At 31.7% G+C, this 17347-nt stretch overlaps 1 protein-coding gene across 1 annotated transcript in view; it reads left to right on the top strand.

Moving 5' to 3' along the window:
• The first annotated feature begins 200 nt into the window (after positions 1-200).
• The window catches only part of LOC127711027 (transport and Golgi organization 2 homolog), a 28304-nt gene continuing 11157 nt past the window's right edge, over positions 201-17347 (top strand). Inside the window, exons 1-6 of the mRNA XM_052216970.1 lie at positions 201-241; positions 3520-3687; positions 8441-8557; positions 9415-9532; positions 10015-10085; positions 14387-14543. Coding sequence (XP_052072930.1) covers positions 3546-3687; positions 8441-8557; positions 9415-9532; positions 10015-10085; positions 14387-14543 — 605 coding nt within the window. The 5' untranslated portion in view covers positions 201-241; positions 3520-3545. The remainder of the gene's footprint in view (positions 242-3519; positions 3688-8440; positions 8558-9414; positions 9533-10014; positions 10086-14386; positions 14544-17347) is intronic.

Consider the following 17347-nt stretch of genomic DNA (forward strand, 5'->3'; position numbering starts at 1 on the left):
TACCTGTTTACGACAGGGTGCTCCGAAGTCAACGGAGGAATTTACCAGCACAACAACAACAACAACGGTGGCAACTATTAGATATTTTACATAATTAATACCTGTGTTTATTATTAAAAGTCCAACAATTTTCCACTTTATGTAGTTACGGAAATGTTAACCTCTATCCGGAATTGCCTTTCTGGCTTACTTTTTACTTTCATTTTACAGGAAAAGAAGAAAATGAAAGTACAGCTATTTTGTAAGCTCAGTATTCATTTCATATATAGAATTTGATCTGTTTTTTTATTGCACGATAGAACATACAGTTACATTCACAACCAATAATTTAACCTCCCTTTAATGAGACAAAATTTCATTACTGTCGATCTATGAAAATTTATTTATTGTCCAACAAATGGCCAAATGAAATTTTGTCCTTCTCTAAACATTTTTTTCATAGATGGGGACAAAATATCATAATACTCATTATTATTAATCATGAAATATTGTTTTTGGGGACAATATTTCATAGTACAATTTTTGCTTAACCATGTTAACAGATGCAGCATTTCTTATACCAAAATGTTTTCCTTCTATATATATAAACTATATACCAAATATCAAATCAATATCTTCAAGCAAGACAAAATAAAAAGCAGAAAACTTATTTGCCTGACTGACGGTTGGACTGACAGACAGACAGACGGATGCTCCGAGTGCAAACCTATAGTGCCCTTCGACTTCGTCGGTAGGGGACTAAACATACCAATTAGCCATATCTGATGGAGTAAAAAAATACTAACTAGTACAAAAAATATAGAGGAGGACATCCCATCCTTAGAAAAAATAATGCATAATGCTTTATATTCTTATTGATTTGTCGTAGAATGGTATAGCCTCGATGCATGCATTATGCATTATTTTTTCTAAGGATGTGATGTCCTCCTCTATATTTTTTGTACTAGTTAGAAGTATTTTTTTTACTCCATCAGATATGGCTAATTGGTATTTTTAGTCCCCTACCGACGAAGTCGAAGGGGACTATAGGTTTTTACTCCGTCCGTCTGTCTGTCAGTCAGTCCATCCGTCAGTCCAGCAAATCAGTTTCCGCTCTTTATTTTGTTCTGCTTGAAGATATTGATTTGATATTTGGTACATAGTTTTGCCATGCCATGTTTCAGATCAAGACAAAATTTTGTTCCGGTCTGACGATTTTGTGCAGAGTTATGGTCCTTCGACTTAGAAAATTCCTGCAAATAATTAGTTTTCTCATTTTTTTTTTGTTATGCTTGAAGATATTGATTGGATATTTGGTATATAGTTTTACCATGACAAATTACAGATCAAGGTCGAAATTTTATCCGGATCGAATGATTTTTTTTGCAGAGTTATGGTCCTTGGACTTAGAAAATTCACGCAAATAATCAGTTTTCCACACTTTTTTTCGTCATGCTTGAAGATATTAATTTGATATTTGTTATTTAGTTTACATGATGACAAGTTATAGATCAAGTTAGCATTTTGTTCTAGTACAATGAATTTTTAACCAGTAGGAGACTATGTATTGCCATGCAATACTCTCAAAATGCTCAATATAGTTACGATACTGTTGTCAGGTCATTAAAGATAGCATATTTTGGAATTAATATTGATTCACTCGTAGCGTCTTTGCATTGGAAATAAACACATTTATTCTAAAACCAGTTGTTGGGATGATATGAGTTATGCTCTTCTATATTTTATGATGGTATGATACTAAACCCCTAATGGGAGGGGTTGTGCTTGATTTTCATATAATGAAGACATAATTTTTCAATCAGTTTAATTGAGGTTTGGAGCTGGCATGTCAGTAACTGCTAGTAGTCCTTTGTTAATTTATGTATCATTGTCATTTTGCTTAGTTTCTTCTGTTACCTATTCTGACATCGGACTCGGACTTCTTTTAAACTGAGTTTTACTGTGCGTATTGGTGTGTGTTTGTTCATTCTACACTGGCTAGAGGTATAGGGGGAGGGTTAAGATCTCACAAAACATGTTTAACCCCGCCGCAATTTTGCGCCTGTCCCAAGTCAGGAGCCTCTGGCCTTTGTTAATCTTGTATGTTTTTTTAATTTTAGTTCATTTATATGTTTCGGAGTTTAGTGTGACGTCCATTTTCACTGAACTAGTACACATTTTTGTTTAGGGGCCAGCTGAAGCCCGCCTCTGTGTGCGGTATTTTCTCGCTGTGATGAAGACCCATTGGTGGCCTTGGGTTGTTTTCAGCTCTTTGGTCGGGTTGTTGTCTCTTTGACACATTCCCCATTTCCATTCTCAATTTTATTGTTGTAAATTACATTTTTCTCATTTTGTTCTCACAATGACTAATTTAGGTTTGAAAGCTTTCCTTACAAGTTTTCTTTCGATTGTGGCTATGACAGGTACATGCCCTAACATGGTCAGTTGTGTTTTTTGGTTCCATATCTAATTTCTGTACATTTTTTGTTAGTTCTATATTTGCTGAGAAAAAAATAATCAACCTGTCAGGAGATTTCCCGTCATGCCCGTCATGATTGAAAAAGATTTTTATCTCTTGGTAATTTAGGTTTAGTTCCAATGAATTTTTCTGCCAAAAATATCTTTAATAAAGGATTATGAGATGTTTTCGAGCAATGTGCAGACCAATTCAAGTCTCCACATAGAAGTATATTATAAGTGTTCCTGTATTTTCTTATTATTTCTGTCATTTGTTTTCATAGTAAGATCAAATTATTTCTGTCATATGTTCTCATAGTAAAATCAAAGAAGGCTGTATAGCGAAAAAAAACATTAAAAGTTGAAAGACCTTCACAATTGTTCAATTGTTCGATGAACAATTCTTTTGATATTAGTGTTATTGATAATTTAAGATCTATCATTTCGTGTGGAATTCAAAATTTAGTTGAATTCTTTGTCTTTTGTCTTTAATATTTTATAGAAATCGGCTATATTTAGATTCGGAAAGCGAGCAGGATTCCAACATGAACTGTTTCTTTAACCCTTATTTGAACATGATCTTTCGGTCAGAATAGAAGCAGAATTGCATGAGAGGATATTGGTTTTCTATACAAATATACCACATGTTAATTTTTGCACCTGCATTTTTATAGTAAAATGGGCGATTACAGACTTATATACATATATTCTTCCATGATGAAATGAGAAATTAGTAAGAAACTAATGTTCCAACTCACTCAGCTTAAAATTGACTTTTAATCGAGTTTGCTATTCTCTTTAGGTCTTTTTTTACTCATATAGCTCCTAACGTATTCTAATTATTTATTCAAGTTTGCGGATTGAGGGTGTGTGATGAAATTTAGATCCAGAAAAGCTCGTCGGGCAAATGGCATTTATACAAATTAGCCAAATATATACTCTTTACCGTCAGCTTTTTAAGAGGGATTTGCAATCTTAGTTTCCGTACACGTTTATAGTTATTAGTGCAACATGTTTTTAACTTGTAGTTGTTCATGACATAACTGGGCAAGATTTTTAATATTGCTCTTCATGTATTTACAGATTAGGGTAACAGTATAATTAGAAACATGTGCTTGCTGTTTATGTATTTAAATGACGATGAATGTGGGGATGGATACCGTGTGATCATTGCAAACAATCGAGATGAGCAGTGGGATAGACCAACAAAACAGCTGTCATTCTGGACAGATAATGAGGAGTGTATAAGTGGTGTGTATTATATAGTTAGGATAAACCTATAAATCAGCTGCCATTATAGATAATTAATGTAAAAGATATTAATAGTTTGTTTTATGCATTATAGGATAGACCCACAAAACAGTTGACATTCTGGACATGATTTCGAGTGTATTTGTGGTTTGTATAATAGTTTTTGTGATACAAATTAATGTTATTGCAAGGATCGTAGACATTGTGAATTGGATTTAATTCCTTATTGTAGTCTTTTAGTGATAATAATTGTTCCCTATGCTCAGTCTTTAGTTTTCTATGTTGTGTTTTGTGTACTGTTGTTTGTCTACTTTTGTCTTTTTCTTTTTTGGCCATGGCATTGTCAGTCTATTTTCAACTGATGACTTTGAATGTCCCTTTGGTATCTTTCACCTCTCTTTTAAATCTACCTTGACATTTAATATCAACACAGTGTAAAAGCATATTTTTATTTATTTATTTTTTTTTTTTTTTTTTTTAATGTTATCATATTTTATTGAAATCTGTACATTTGTTAATTGAATACATCGAATACCGGTACCTTATCCCGGCCTCGTTAACATTAGTAAATAACATATATATGCAGATATTAGTATTTGTTAGTAATTTACACATTATAATGACATAATAAAATAAAAATATATACCATAACAGAAATAACAATTTGGATGTTCCTTAACAATTTAAATAGCTTAAAATCAACTGTACTTTAAATAACAAAACAAACAGATATATATATATATAAAAAAAAAGAAAAAAAAAGAATAGATACAAAAACTCATAGTGAGTTCTGCATTATAGACCAGATATTGAAGAGAACTGATAATTAGAGAGAAAAAAAATTAAAATTTTTTTGCCTAGATGAATTTTAATTTAACATCCTATCCAATTCTGTCAAATTTAAACATAAAAGTTTGCTTCTATATGTTTGTACATTTATTTATTTAACTGTCAAATAATATAGTGAAAGTATTCCACATTTCATCGAAAATTTCCTGTTTCTTGTTTTTAACAGCAATGTGTTTCTCAATACAGTAAAGATCCTGTATTTTCTTTTGCACTCCAAATAATGTAAGTCTTCTCTTAAAGTATTTACAACTAAAAATATAATGTCTGATATGCAGAAAAATCAGGTTGGTCACATTTCTACTAAAAGCTTTTGAGATATCTCCAAAAATACAATTTTGAATAATAAAGGGAATACTTATACCATTTGAAAGAAACCAATGTTTAGTTTCATTTAAAAATATTTGTACAATCTCACAATTCCAAAACAAGTGTTCAATTGTTTCATCTTCTTTTTGAAAAAATGTACAATTTGGGTTATCCATTATTTTTATTTTATACAATAATTTGTTTGTTCCTAAAATACGCTGATTGATTCTATACTGTAACAATTGCAATTTGGTATTATTTGTCACTACAAAAGGTAGTCTAAAAATTTCTTTCCATTCCCCTTTTTCACAGTTTATAATTTCATCCCATTTTCTTTGCCCATTTGATATAATATTATTCTTGATTAGTATTGAATACATATCTTTTGTTCCCCTTGAGCTTCTCAACAGAATTTTCAAAAAGGATGGAATAAATGGAGTCAATAACTTATAATCATTAACAGCATAAATTTTTGCTGCTTTTTTAACAGCAGAAATAATAATGTTATATTTCATAGCATTTTCTTCAATATCAAAATTTTCCTTTAACTGGGCAATGGAGAGAAATATTCTAGTTTCAGACATAATGTCATTTATGGAACAAATACCTTTGTTAAACCATTCTACATAAAAAGCTGATTTATTACCAATTTTTATACATCTATTAAACCACAATGAACTTGACAAAAGATGATCCCATGTATGGGTTTCTTCTTTAGTAATAATCATATCCCATGCATCAATAACATCCTTCCAAAATTTGTTTTTTACATTATTTTTAATTTGGGATAAATATCCCTTTCCACATTTGAATAGTCTATCTCTATTTACTGTTGACAAAAATACATTTTTCCATTTACATTCTGAACGAAAAAGTTTTCTAACCCATGTTGATTTCAAAGCTATGATAAAAAGGTTAAGATTGATCATTTTTAAACCTCCCTCACAATATTTTTTTTGTAATATTTCTTTCTTTATCCTGTGCACAGGTGAATCCCAAATAAAGGTGTAACAAATTTCATTAATCTTTTTTATAATCGCATCACTAGGATTTGGTAATGAGATTATTAAATGATTTAAGACGGGTAGAATTAAAGTTTTTACCACAGTTATTTTACCAATAACAGTAAGATTTCTTCTAGACCAAGTTTTAATTAATTTCTTTATGACCAGAAGTCTCTGCTCATAATTTATATCAACAATTTTATCTAAATCTACATCAAAATGAATTCCCAGTAAAGTAAAATACGTTTTACCCCAGGATAATTTTTTTTCGGGACATAAAACATCATTAGTATATTTTTTGTTTCCAATCCAAACTACTTGCGTTTTTGTGAAATTAATATTTAGCCCAGAAAGTTTAGCATACCAATCTAATTCAATTAATGCTTCATTAAGAGACTGTTCACTTCCGTCTAAAATTAATGATGTATCATCGGCAAACTGTGATAACTTATGTTCTACTCTCGTCACATTTATTCCACAAATTTTTTTATTTCCCCGAATTCTGATTGCTAAAATTTCTGCACACAGTATAAATAGATAAGGTGATAAAGTATCACCTTGATGGCAACCACGTCCTACCTTAAAAAAATCTGAAAGGTTACCGCCTTGATTAACAGCAGATGAAATACTTTTGTAGAACACTTTAACCCAGTTTATAATGTATTCTCCAAAATTAAAAAATTCTAGAACACTATAAAGAAAATCCCAAGAAATAGTATCAAAAGCTTTTTCAAAGTAAATCAAAAGTAATAAACCAGGTATGTCATCTTCTTCAGTAAATTGTAAAATGTCATAGATTAATCTGATATTATCCCCAATATAACGCCCACTAATAAAACCAGTCTGATCAAGATCAATCAGTTTACATAACACTTTTTTAAATCTACTAGCTATAACTCCTGAACCAATATTGTAAACAGTATTTAATAATGATATAGGTCGCCAATTTTTAAGAAAATGTCTTGGTTTATTATCTTTTGGCAGACATGTTATAATCCCTTGTTTTTGAGTAACTGATAATTCCCCAAAATATATCCATAGTTTAATGCTTTTACAACAAATGACTTTAAATCTTTCCAGAAAAACTTAAGAAATTCAGTTGAAAAACCATCAGATCCAGGTGATTTATCATTATTCATCTTTTGTATAACACAACTTGCTTCATAAATAGTTATCTCCCCTTCTAGACTCATCTGTTCCTCTACAGATAATTTATTAAAATTACAATCTTTTAGATCCCTTTCCAAACCATATATTTATTTATTAACATTAAACTATAATTTACTTATTTAATACTTTTTTGAAGTTTACAAATACCGAATTTGAAGAAAAAAATTAACTTACTAAAGTACCAAGGTATTCTGAAAGATCCCTGTTGTTGATTACCAAATGGTTTCCCAATAATTATGTGTTCTTATGTCCCCTTACCCTAAAGACCAACCACTTTGATAATAACATAGGGTGAATCCGTCATTTTATCTTATGACTGGGTTTACCAATCACTATCTAAAATACCCCGTTAGCATCTATCTTTTTTTTTATAATAATTGGCTTCAACCGAAATAAATATCAAGACTAAAACATATTTTAACATGGCCATTTTTGAAATTAGTACATTTTCTTTATAAATATCTGGTTTATGAAAGTATTGTATTGTGCTTTAAAAACTGACTAAAAATATCAGGTTGATAATTTTTAAGCAAGAAGCGTGCTTAAACAAAGGTTACATTGCCATAGGCAAATTTGACTGTAGAATGTTTTAGCTCTTCTATGTAAGCACATTTGGTGTTAAAGCTTGCAAACAGTTTTGTTGAGGCTGCAACATTTATGTCGAAGAAGCGACACACAGCGATCCTACATTCCGTTGGCGTCGTCAAAATTTAGGTTCAATCTGTTGTTAAATCAATAACTTTAATAAAAACTACCTCAGCAAATTGAATCAAAACTATACAGATTCACTCGCAGGTCTGTTTTCTGAAAAGTTATGTAATTTTCACTCCAAAAACAATTTTGAATAATTAATAATTGAATTGTCAGAAAATAGATTAATATGACCACTTTTAATTCTTCGGAGCTAGAATCTAAAAAATATGAATCCTATTGCCAGTAAATCGATAAAGGCTAAAAACAATTTATCCAAGAATCCCTATATGCCAGATATGTATATTCGTCTACACAAGAATAATCAGTTGCCTTTGAATCAAAACAGTTAATGGAGGACATATTTAATTTTTCCTCAAAGATGCTTTGACTTATATTTTTGATATTACAAAGGTCTTGCTATGAACAGTCCTAATGAAGCTTCAACTCGAAGAGTTCGTACTTAATAATTATGCAGAATTTGCTTTTTCAATATTTAGTATCATGTTAATTGCTGGTAAAAAGCTCCTCTGAGTTGTATCTTGTGTTATGTGTCATGCATATGCACCAAAGGCTTCCAGCAAGATGGTTATTTCTTCAAATGTACAATCAATACTATGTTTTCCAGTGTATAATTTTACCATTGGGGCATCTATTAAAGTCAGAAGTAACACACTAATTTTGTTGTTATGTAATTAATCAGAATTGATCCAAGTACATTATAAATATTGAAGGTCAGGATATGACTCCAGGCAAAGAAAACGGCACATGGTTAGGAGTATCAAAGAAAGGAAGAATTGGAATACTACTCAATATCTTAGGTGTCAATGATTGTGAAAAGAAAGGAAGAGGTAAATATAAAAAAAGAAAGGATTGGAATACTAGTACTACTCAATATCTTGGTTATGAATGATCGTGAAAAGAAAGGAAGAGGTAAATATAAAGAAAGGAAGGTTAACAATAGTACTTTAAAAAAACAGAAAGGGTTAAATTTTGTAATACTGATTAAACACAAACTACCAAATATCTGAAATCAACATAGAAATTGAGTTTGATAAAAGTAAAATCGTAAAAAAAACAAGCGAAAATAACAAAAATTTGCATGTCATTGGCTATAAAAATGTAGGCTGCATGAATCCCACAGTCGCATTTTATATAGGTTTTTTTTTCTGACTGAAGAGTAAGGGCAGGTATAAAATCATTAAGAGTTCATTTAACCATTATTTGATGTGATATTGCATATCTACAAATACTTGGTAGTTCCCTAGAACTAGAACTATTTCCCTTCGTTTAACCTTAGATAGTCTTTGTTGCCGAAACTACTTTGAATGTCATAACACAACGTTGATTTCATTGTCATATAACTATGCACGATTCACATGAGTTAAATTCAATCTACGGTTTCACGAAACTTGAAATTGAAAGAAAAAATAACAGAGGTTTTGGTTGAGAATTAAAAGGATTAAGAACATTTTTAAGGTTATTGATGTCTAAACTGAACCACTGACTCACAAACCTTACATAACAGCCCGCTGGACTTTTAGTTAATTGCCCAAGTTTTTACGTCAATAATCTCTTGAAAATATGTGTTTAATCTGATAAAAATAAGGAAAGCAAAGAAAAAAGTGTGTTTTTGAAGGAATATAAAATGGGAATTTAAATATTTTGTAGACTGAATATATCTATTTGTATATTTATTTAAAAACAGGATATTTAGTTAATGAATATATTTCAAGTCAGAAGGATGGCCACCAATACATCAATGAAACAATAAAGCCATGTTCGAGTAATTACAACTCATTCAATCTTATCCTGATGAACCTTAGGTAAGACAACTGCTACATTATATTAGAATCATTCAATTACATATTACATCTCATCTAAATATTACATGTCATTTACATATTACATTTCATATACATATTACATGTCATTTACATATTGCATCTCATTTACATATTACATGTCATTTACATATTACATCTCATTTACATATTACATGTCATTTACATATTACATGTCATTTACATATTACATGTCATTTACATATTACATCTCATTTACATATTACATGTACATCTTTTGATAGCTTTGTGATAAGAATAAATCTTGATCATGTAAATGTATAACATTGTATAATGGGTTTACAGTGAATGAGTCAGCAACCGCACCAAACACTACTCAAACTATAAAAGTGGATATTTTTAAAGTTGCAATGGAACTATCAACAAAGAACGAGTGCTCATAATACGACAAACGAAAATCTCTATCACCTTATCTGAATGTAATACAGAAACTTGTTTTTCAGTTTTCCAAAGACAAATGGTTTATGTTGTTCCAATATGGATGGTGTTATAACTGAATTGGATATTTCCAACGGTAATTGTAAATGTTATTTATTAAAACCTCAATTTATATCTTAAATAACTAGAAACATGTACTTTGACTGACACAAAAAGTAATGAAATTGAAAAAAGAAATTTTGTAAACCAAAATTATCGTTGATCGCATAGCCATGTTGGATAAGTATGTATTTTCAACCATCACAGTTTTCAACATCTAGTGTATCGGGTCAAAGTTTACCTAGAAACATGTGTTCTGTTAAACAAATATTGTATTGACAATTTTAAAACCCGAGGAATATATAGAATAATGACATTTTTGATACTGACTTTTTCACCAAGAATAGTAAATGAGCCCTCTAGGGCTGACAATCGAGCTGATAAAGTCAGTAAAAAATAACATGCAGTTATTCTTTTTATCAGCAAATTGTCTAAACTATGTGTTTTTTTGCTTAGAATATAAAATTACATGACGTTGTAAGCAAATCTATTTTCTCACGAAATGTTACAGGGACAAACAAATACTGAACATCCATCTGTGCTTCTGTGCGTACTTCCGTCAGGTCTTGTAAGCGAGCTCACATGTACAGTTCTTTCCAGATTTTCTTCAAAATTAAATCAGAGGTTTATATCAGCAATGTTTGATACTAGGAGGTATACAGAAATTCTTATCCAATTCTTCGCCTCTGAATACCCCTTTTTAGCTAATGGGGAGTGTAAAAAGCAAACGATCAATCAAATGAATTAGCTTGTGTTGTAACTGGAAACAGCTGGTGTTTATTTTCTAATAGTTTAAATCATTTTCAATAAAATGATTGAAATGATGACTTTGTTGATTATACAGCTAATGGATGTGTTAAACCAAATTTTGTGAACATTTATGACATAATTTACATGAGACGTGAAATTTGGATTTTTTTATATCACTGTATAATAAGATGGCGGAAAATTAAGAGGACAAAGGTTTACCGATGTTTTAATCTCGTAAATTGATTTGATTAAAAAGAAGACAAATCTAGGTAACAAACAAAAACTGAGGTAATCGCATGAATTCCAAAAGGAGCTAGACCTGTTGTGTCTACAGGGTAAACGTTTCCTGCTATGCATGGATCACCAGCCATGCAAATTTATACTCAGTCCAAAGACATAAGATGGCGAAAAACATGTTGTCGCTAGCTAATGGGTTGAGATACAGACACATTATATTTGTCAACCATTTCGTGATGAAAGTACTATTGATTTCTGTCGTTCTTATTCATCACTCTGTTGGAGCATTTTTTGTGTAAGGAGTACAATCATGTTAAAGAGGTCAGTATCGAGTGATCATGCATGAGCGTATTAACTTAGATGTGTAAACGCCATACGATGAAGCAGAGTGTATGTTACATATGAGAAATGAGAAGTTAACAATTTGAAAGTAAGTTCTAGTTTGAAGTCCATCTGTGTCAATATCTATGAAAAGATCAAGATATGAAGCATACCGTCTGCTTTATTCTTAATCTCAAGTTTACTGGGAATTATGAGATGTGAGCCCTTATAATTATTAAAGGTTTTGATATTACTGCAAAATTGTAAAAACTGATTGAAGATTTTGGAGTAGATCTTTAGAGTTTTTAAGAATTCACATCTAATTGACACCACTGGTTGAATACACCTCATCACAATATTTCTGAAGGGCATCTTTTACTGTAGAAGGAATGTTAGTAAGAAATTTAGAAAGATGTTTTGTTTAACATCTTGACAACCCAGCTATATATCGTTGTTTATGAAGATTTTTGTGCTGTTAAGGTATCAGTATAAAAATTGTTATTCTGTGGTTTACATGTTGTAATGTACTATTTTATTTTTTATTTATGTATGTCTCTGTCTTGAGTGTTCTTGTGTTTAGTTATATTAATTTCTAATGTATTCCTGTCACGTAATGTTGTCATTTTATCGGTATTTTTAACATTGCCATATAAGTGGAAGGCTTGACTAGCCATAAAACCAGGTCCAACCCACCATTTTTTCTTAAAATGTCCTGTACCAAGTCAGGAATATGGCAGTTGTTATCAAATAGTCCGTTTCTATGTTTGTTGGCATTTGTTTTTGTAGCAGTTCAGTGTTAAATATGTTGTTCCATTGTTTTCCTCTTATAGTTAATGTGTCTCCCTCGGCTTTGGTTTGTGACCCAGATTTGTTTCAGTTACATCCATTTATGACTATTGAACAGTGGTATACAACTGTTGCCTTTATTTATGTTAACACCCAGATGAGGATTCAAGAATTGTGGAAAGGGATGGGGTGTTGTTCCAAATAACTGGATATATACCGTTGAGTGGAACGAGGAAATAAAAATGTTGAAGATTTTATATTAAAAAATTATATATATTATGCAAAATATGAGATTTTTTATTTTTTGGGCGATCCAAAAGGGCTTGCATACGCCATCTACGCCCCCTGGATCCACCATTGATACCAAATGAGAAAAGGACAGATTTGTGATGTTCTCAAATTTCTTCTTACGTGAATTATGTAGGAGTATATGTGGGATTCCCAGTTTTGCTATGAATTCCTAGTTATTAAGTCTCCCAAACGAAGTTTGGGGAGACTTATTGTTTTTGCTCAGTTCTTATTATTATTATTATTCTTCTTCCTCTTCCTCTTCCGCCGCTTTTAAATTTGAACTTGTCCGCACCTGTTCTCCAAAACCGCTTGTCAGATTAACTTAGGGTTTCACAATATGTTAGACTAACATGTCTAGTGGTGCAATCAGGGTTTTGTTTGTGCAATGGGGTTTATAAAGGGGTACTTTGAGGGGCAAAAAGAAAAGAGAGTTTTACTATAGAACCCTATGGGATTTTATTTTTTTAAATTTTCAAATGATTATAAATTGAAAACTGTTTGTGATAGACACAATCTTTTTAATTGAAAATGTTCTAAATGATAAAGCACATGAAATGAAATACAGGGTTAGTCCCCAGGGGTCATCCCCACCCCCTGCCATTTAAGAAAGTTCTAATACCTTGTAAGTGGTCAAGATCCCCACCCCTAAACCATATATATTCTGGTTTGTCATGCTAAGATGGTTTGAATGACATACAGGGTTAGTCCCCAGGGGTCATCCCGACCTCCTGCCATTTGAGAAAGTTCTAATATCTTGTAAATGGTCGAGATCCCCACCCCTAAACCATATATAGTCTGGTTTGTCATGATAAAGCACATGAAATGAAATACAGGGTTAGTCCCCAGGGGTCACCCCCACCCCATGCCATTTAAGAAAGTTCTAATATCTTGTAAGTGGTCAAGATCCCCACCCCTAAACCATATATATTCTGGTTTGTCATGCTAAGATGGTTTGAATGATATACAGGGTTAGTCCCCAGGGGTCATCCTGACCCCCTGCCATTTGAGAAAGTTCTAATATCTTGTAAATGGTCGAGATCCCCACCCCTAAACCATATATATTCTGGTTTGTCATGATAAAGCAAATCAAATGAAATACAGGGTTAGTCCCCAGGGGTCACCCCCACCCTATGCCATTTAAGAAAGTTCTAATATCTTGTAAGTGGTCAAGATCCCCACCCCTAAACCATATATATTCTGGTTTGTCATGCTAAGATGGTTTGAATGATATACAGGGTTAGTCCCCAGGGGTCATCCTGACCCCCTGCCATTTGAGAAAGTTCTAATATCTTGTAAATGGTCGAGATCCCCACCCCTAAACCATATATATTCTGGTTTGTCATGATAAAGCAAATCAAATGAAATACAGGGTTAGTCCCCAGGGGTCACCCCCACCCTATGCCATTTAAGAAAGTTCTAATATCTTGTAAGTGGTCAAGATCCCCACCCCTAAACCACATATATTCTGGTTTGTCATGTTAAGATGGTTTGAATGATATGCAGGGTTAGTCCTCAGGGGTCATCCCGACCCCCTGCCATTTGAGAAAGTTCTAATATCTTGTAAATGGTCGAGATCCCCACCCCTAAACCATATATTTTCTGGTTTGTCATGCCAAGATGATTTGAATGATATACAGGGTTAGTCCCCAGGCATCCCTAATGCATATAACTTTACTGGACCAAACCAATTTTCACTGGACTTTGCCCAATGTCAGGCGACCCTGGGAATTACGAATTATGGGAGCTTCGTTTGGGAGACTTCGTAACAGCATCCTGTTACAATCATTTCTTGTTTATGAGAAATATTCCAAATAATGATTTTTGCATATAAAAAATGTCGTTTGGTAGATGAAAAGGAAGATGAAATCAACAATAGAAAAGTGAGCATAGAACAAAAAAGCAGGTTAAACACGTTGTTTCTCTAATCTAGATTTACAATGACATTTTTTGCAGGTGTTTTTACTTGTGACAATTCATCACAAGGCAAACCGTGGCAGAAGTCTATTCAAAATAGAGAAAGATTTGGCAATATTGTTAAAGAATGTAATCACAAAGAAAAGAAAGATCAACTTGTTCAGGAACTACTAAGTCTTCTTACAGATAGAAAGACGTATGTGTATATTATTTAATTATCATTTTTGGAAAAAAGTTTTAAAACGTGTTTCATTGACAATTATATTTCATTTTATGTTGATATAGGATATAATACTATCATTCAGAGTTTGATATGATACTATTCTTCAGAGTTTGATATTTTGATATTATTCCGCGTTTGATATTATACTCTTATTCAGAGTTTGTACCATTATTCACAGTTTGATATTGTGCTATTATTCCGAGTTCGATATTATACTATTATTCAGAGATTGATATTGTACTATAATTCAGAGTTTTATGCGTGCATTTATTAGTGTGAATCTTTGACAACCAACAGCAAATGTGGCATAAGGAATACAATTATTGTACATTTTTCAGTATAAAATATTTCCCTCAAAAATTATAATGGTCGTATCAATTATTTCGTAATTCTATGAACCTTGTCACAATTTTTATTTTCTTTAATAATATTATAATTATTGAATTTACATTTGATTAGGTCAACCATTTTGGAATGTGTTGAGTATTACTGTTGCTACAGTTATTCATTTTGTTCTGTTTTATGAGTAAGCAAATGAAACTTCTCATGTAACAATACAGACAAATAACGCTTGAGTGACACAAATGTGGGAATATATACTCCATATGTACTGCTGGTATGTTGCTATATAAAATAGTAAATATACACTTCTGTTGAATTAACCACATAAATCTAGGTCTGGAATGTAAAAGACCTACCAAGGAAACACAATTACGTCAGTACAATGTAACTTGAAAGTAATTTTTAGTCTCATCTACGTCACTAACTAACGTTATTTTTACGTAGAAATGGATGGTATCAAATACGTCTTCCTGACGTAATTTTCAACGTCAATACAACCTATAACTGACCTTGAAATTACATACTTTACCTAACAATTACATATACAGACATAATAGCGACGTCATAATGACGTATTTCAGTCAAATTAAATGACGTCGTACTGTCGTAAAAAGGGGGGGGGGGACTTTTATGTTGGCAATGATGTTGTCTATTTGTCTACTAATTATGGTTTGTGATTGTCCCTTTTTCTGTTCCTTATGTTTGATCATGTTGATGGCACTTTCTAGTAAAAGCTTTCTGCACTAAGATAGCATGAGATGTTTCCTTCAGGCTTTATTCAGAATTAAAATCAGATCAACCTTCCATTATTTAATTTAATTGCTTCATTGATTGAACAACTTTACAATTATAACGTATTAGTCTATCATTGTTCACTACTCTCAGCATGGGTTTATTTCCTACACCGAACCTTGCTGTCATTCCTACACTGAAGCTTGATGTCACTGTGGAATTTGGCGTTGAATCTGCACATAGAAATAATAAAAAGAAATCAGTATTGCTATTAAAATCAGCCGCTCAAAATTCTTTAGTTAGGGAAAACTAATTTATTCAAATTCTACTCCCGGTGAGGTATGTTTAGCAGAATACGCGCTTACTTTGCTGTTGAATAGATAAACCTTCTTTCTGTCTGCATTCATATTTAAGAACAAAAAATGCATCATTGTATTGTTGTGAGAAATAAATTGAATTAAAATGATTTCTAAATAAATTGTATTGCACAATTTTATTTTATCTTGTTAATAACGTGATGCATATTGATATGACATAAAGTAATGATAAAATTATTAGAATCAGACTTTAAGTCGAGCATACCTTTTATTCGACATCCCTCTAGATCTGCTTAGGATGGGTGCTTCAAGCTTCTCTAATAAGTCTTCAAGGTCCACCATCTTTGATCTAGGGAAATTTTTATCAGGAGATTCGATATTAATCTAAAATATAATGCATGTAATAAAAATTTATTCACGATACATAATAGTTAAAACTTTGCATAACGGCTCTTATATGAATACTGGTTGTGTTTTTTTTTTTTATAAACTTTATACTGATGTCTTAATTAATTGTCAAATGCATGGTTAAATGTAAGCCATATAAAAATAGGATACTAGTGTATGATAAAAAAGATTATGAATTACTTAAACATGTGTTAAACATGTTAAACTTTATCCGGGATATCTAAATTTGTAAATATATATATATATATCTTTGATAGCTTTTTACACTAGACTGCAGAATGTATTTTTATACATTTTGCTGTATTCTCATGATTTAATACTTTTTGTCTCACTTGCAGGAATTAAAAGATGTCAATTAAATATAGAATATTTGCAACGCACAAGAGTGTGCATCAGATTAAAATAAATATCATAGATAATTTATGATATAATAATGAATATCGGGTAAACATGCACTGACCACAATTTATCAATTGTAAGAACATCCCTTATGGAAAAATAGGCTTCTTGCAAATATTTGCTGCAATGTTGCTGCAAATATTTGCGGCAATATTGCTGCAAATATTCATTTTTTGTATGCAAATTAGTTTTCTTGCAAACAGTTGCTGCAACATTGCCGCAACATTGCGGCAAATGTTTGCGGGAAAATCAATAGCTGTAATTGTTGCAGCAATATTGCGGCAAATGTTTGCGGGAAAATCAATAGCTGTAATTGTTGCAGCAATATTGCGGCAAATGTTTGCGGGAAAATCAATAGCTGTAATTGTTGCAGCAATATTGCGGCAAATTCAGTACCTGCAGTTGTTGCAGCAATATTGCGGGAAAAATTATTTGCGGCAATATTGCAGCAAATCTTTCAGCAATTTCAGTTGAAAAAATTAGGAAATGAAAGCTAGGCATTTAAAAAAATATGATTTAATGAAACAATCTTTTTTCTCTGTCATCTATAGGTTGTCCTGTTACATGTGTGTATATTTT

The sequence above is a fragment of the Mytilus californianus genome, unplaced genomic scaffold, assembly GCF_021869535.1.
Source record: "Mytilus californianus isolate M0D057914Y unplaced genomic scaffold, xbMytCali1.0.p SCAF_8, whole genome shotgun sequence".
Taxonomy (NCBI): Eukaryota; Metazoa; Mollusca; class Bivalvia; order Mytilida; family Mytilidae; genus Mytilus; species Mytilus californianus.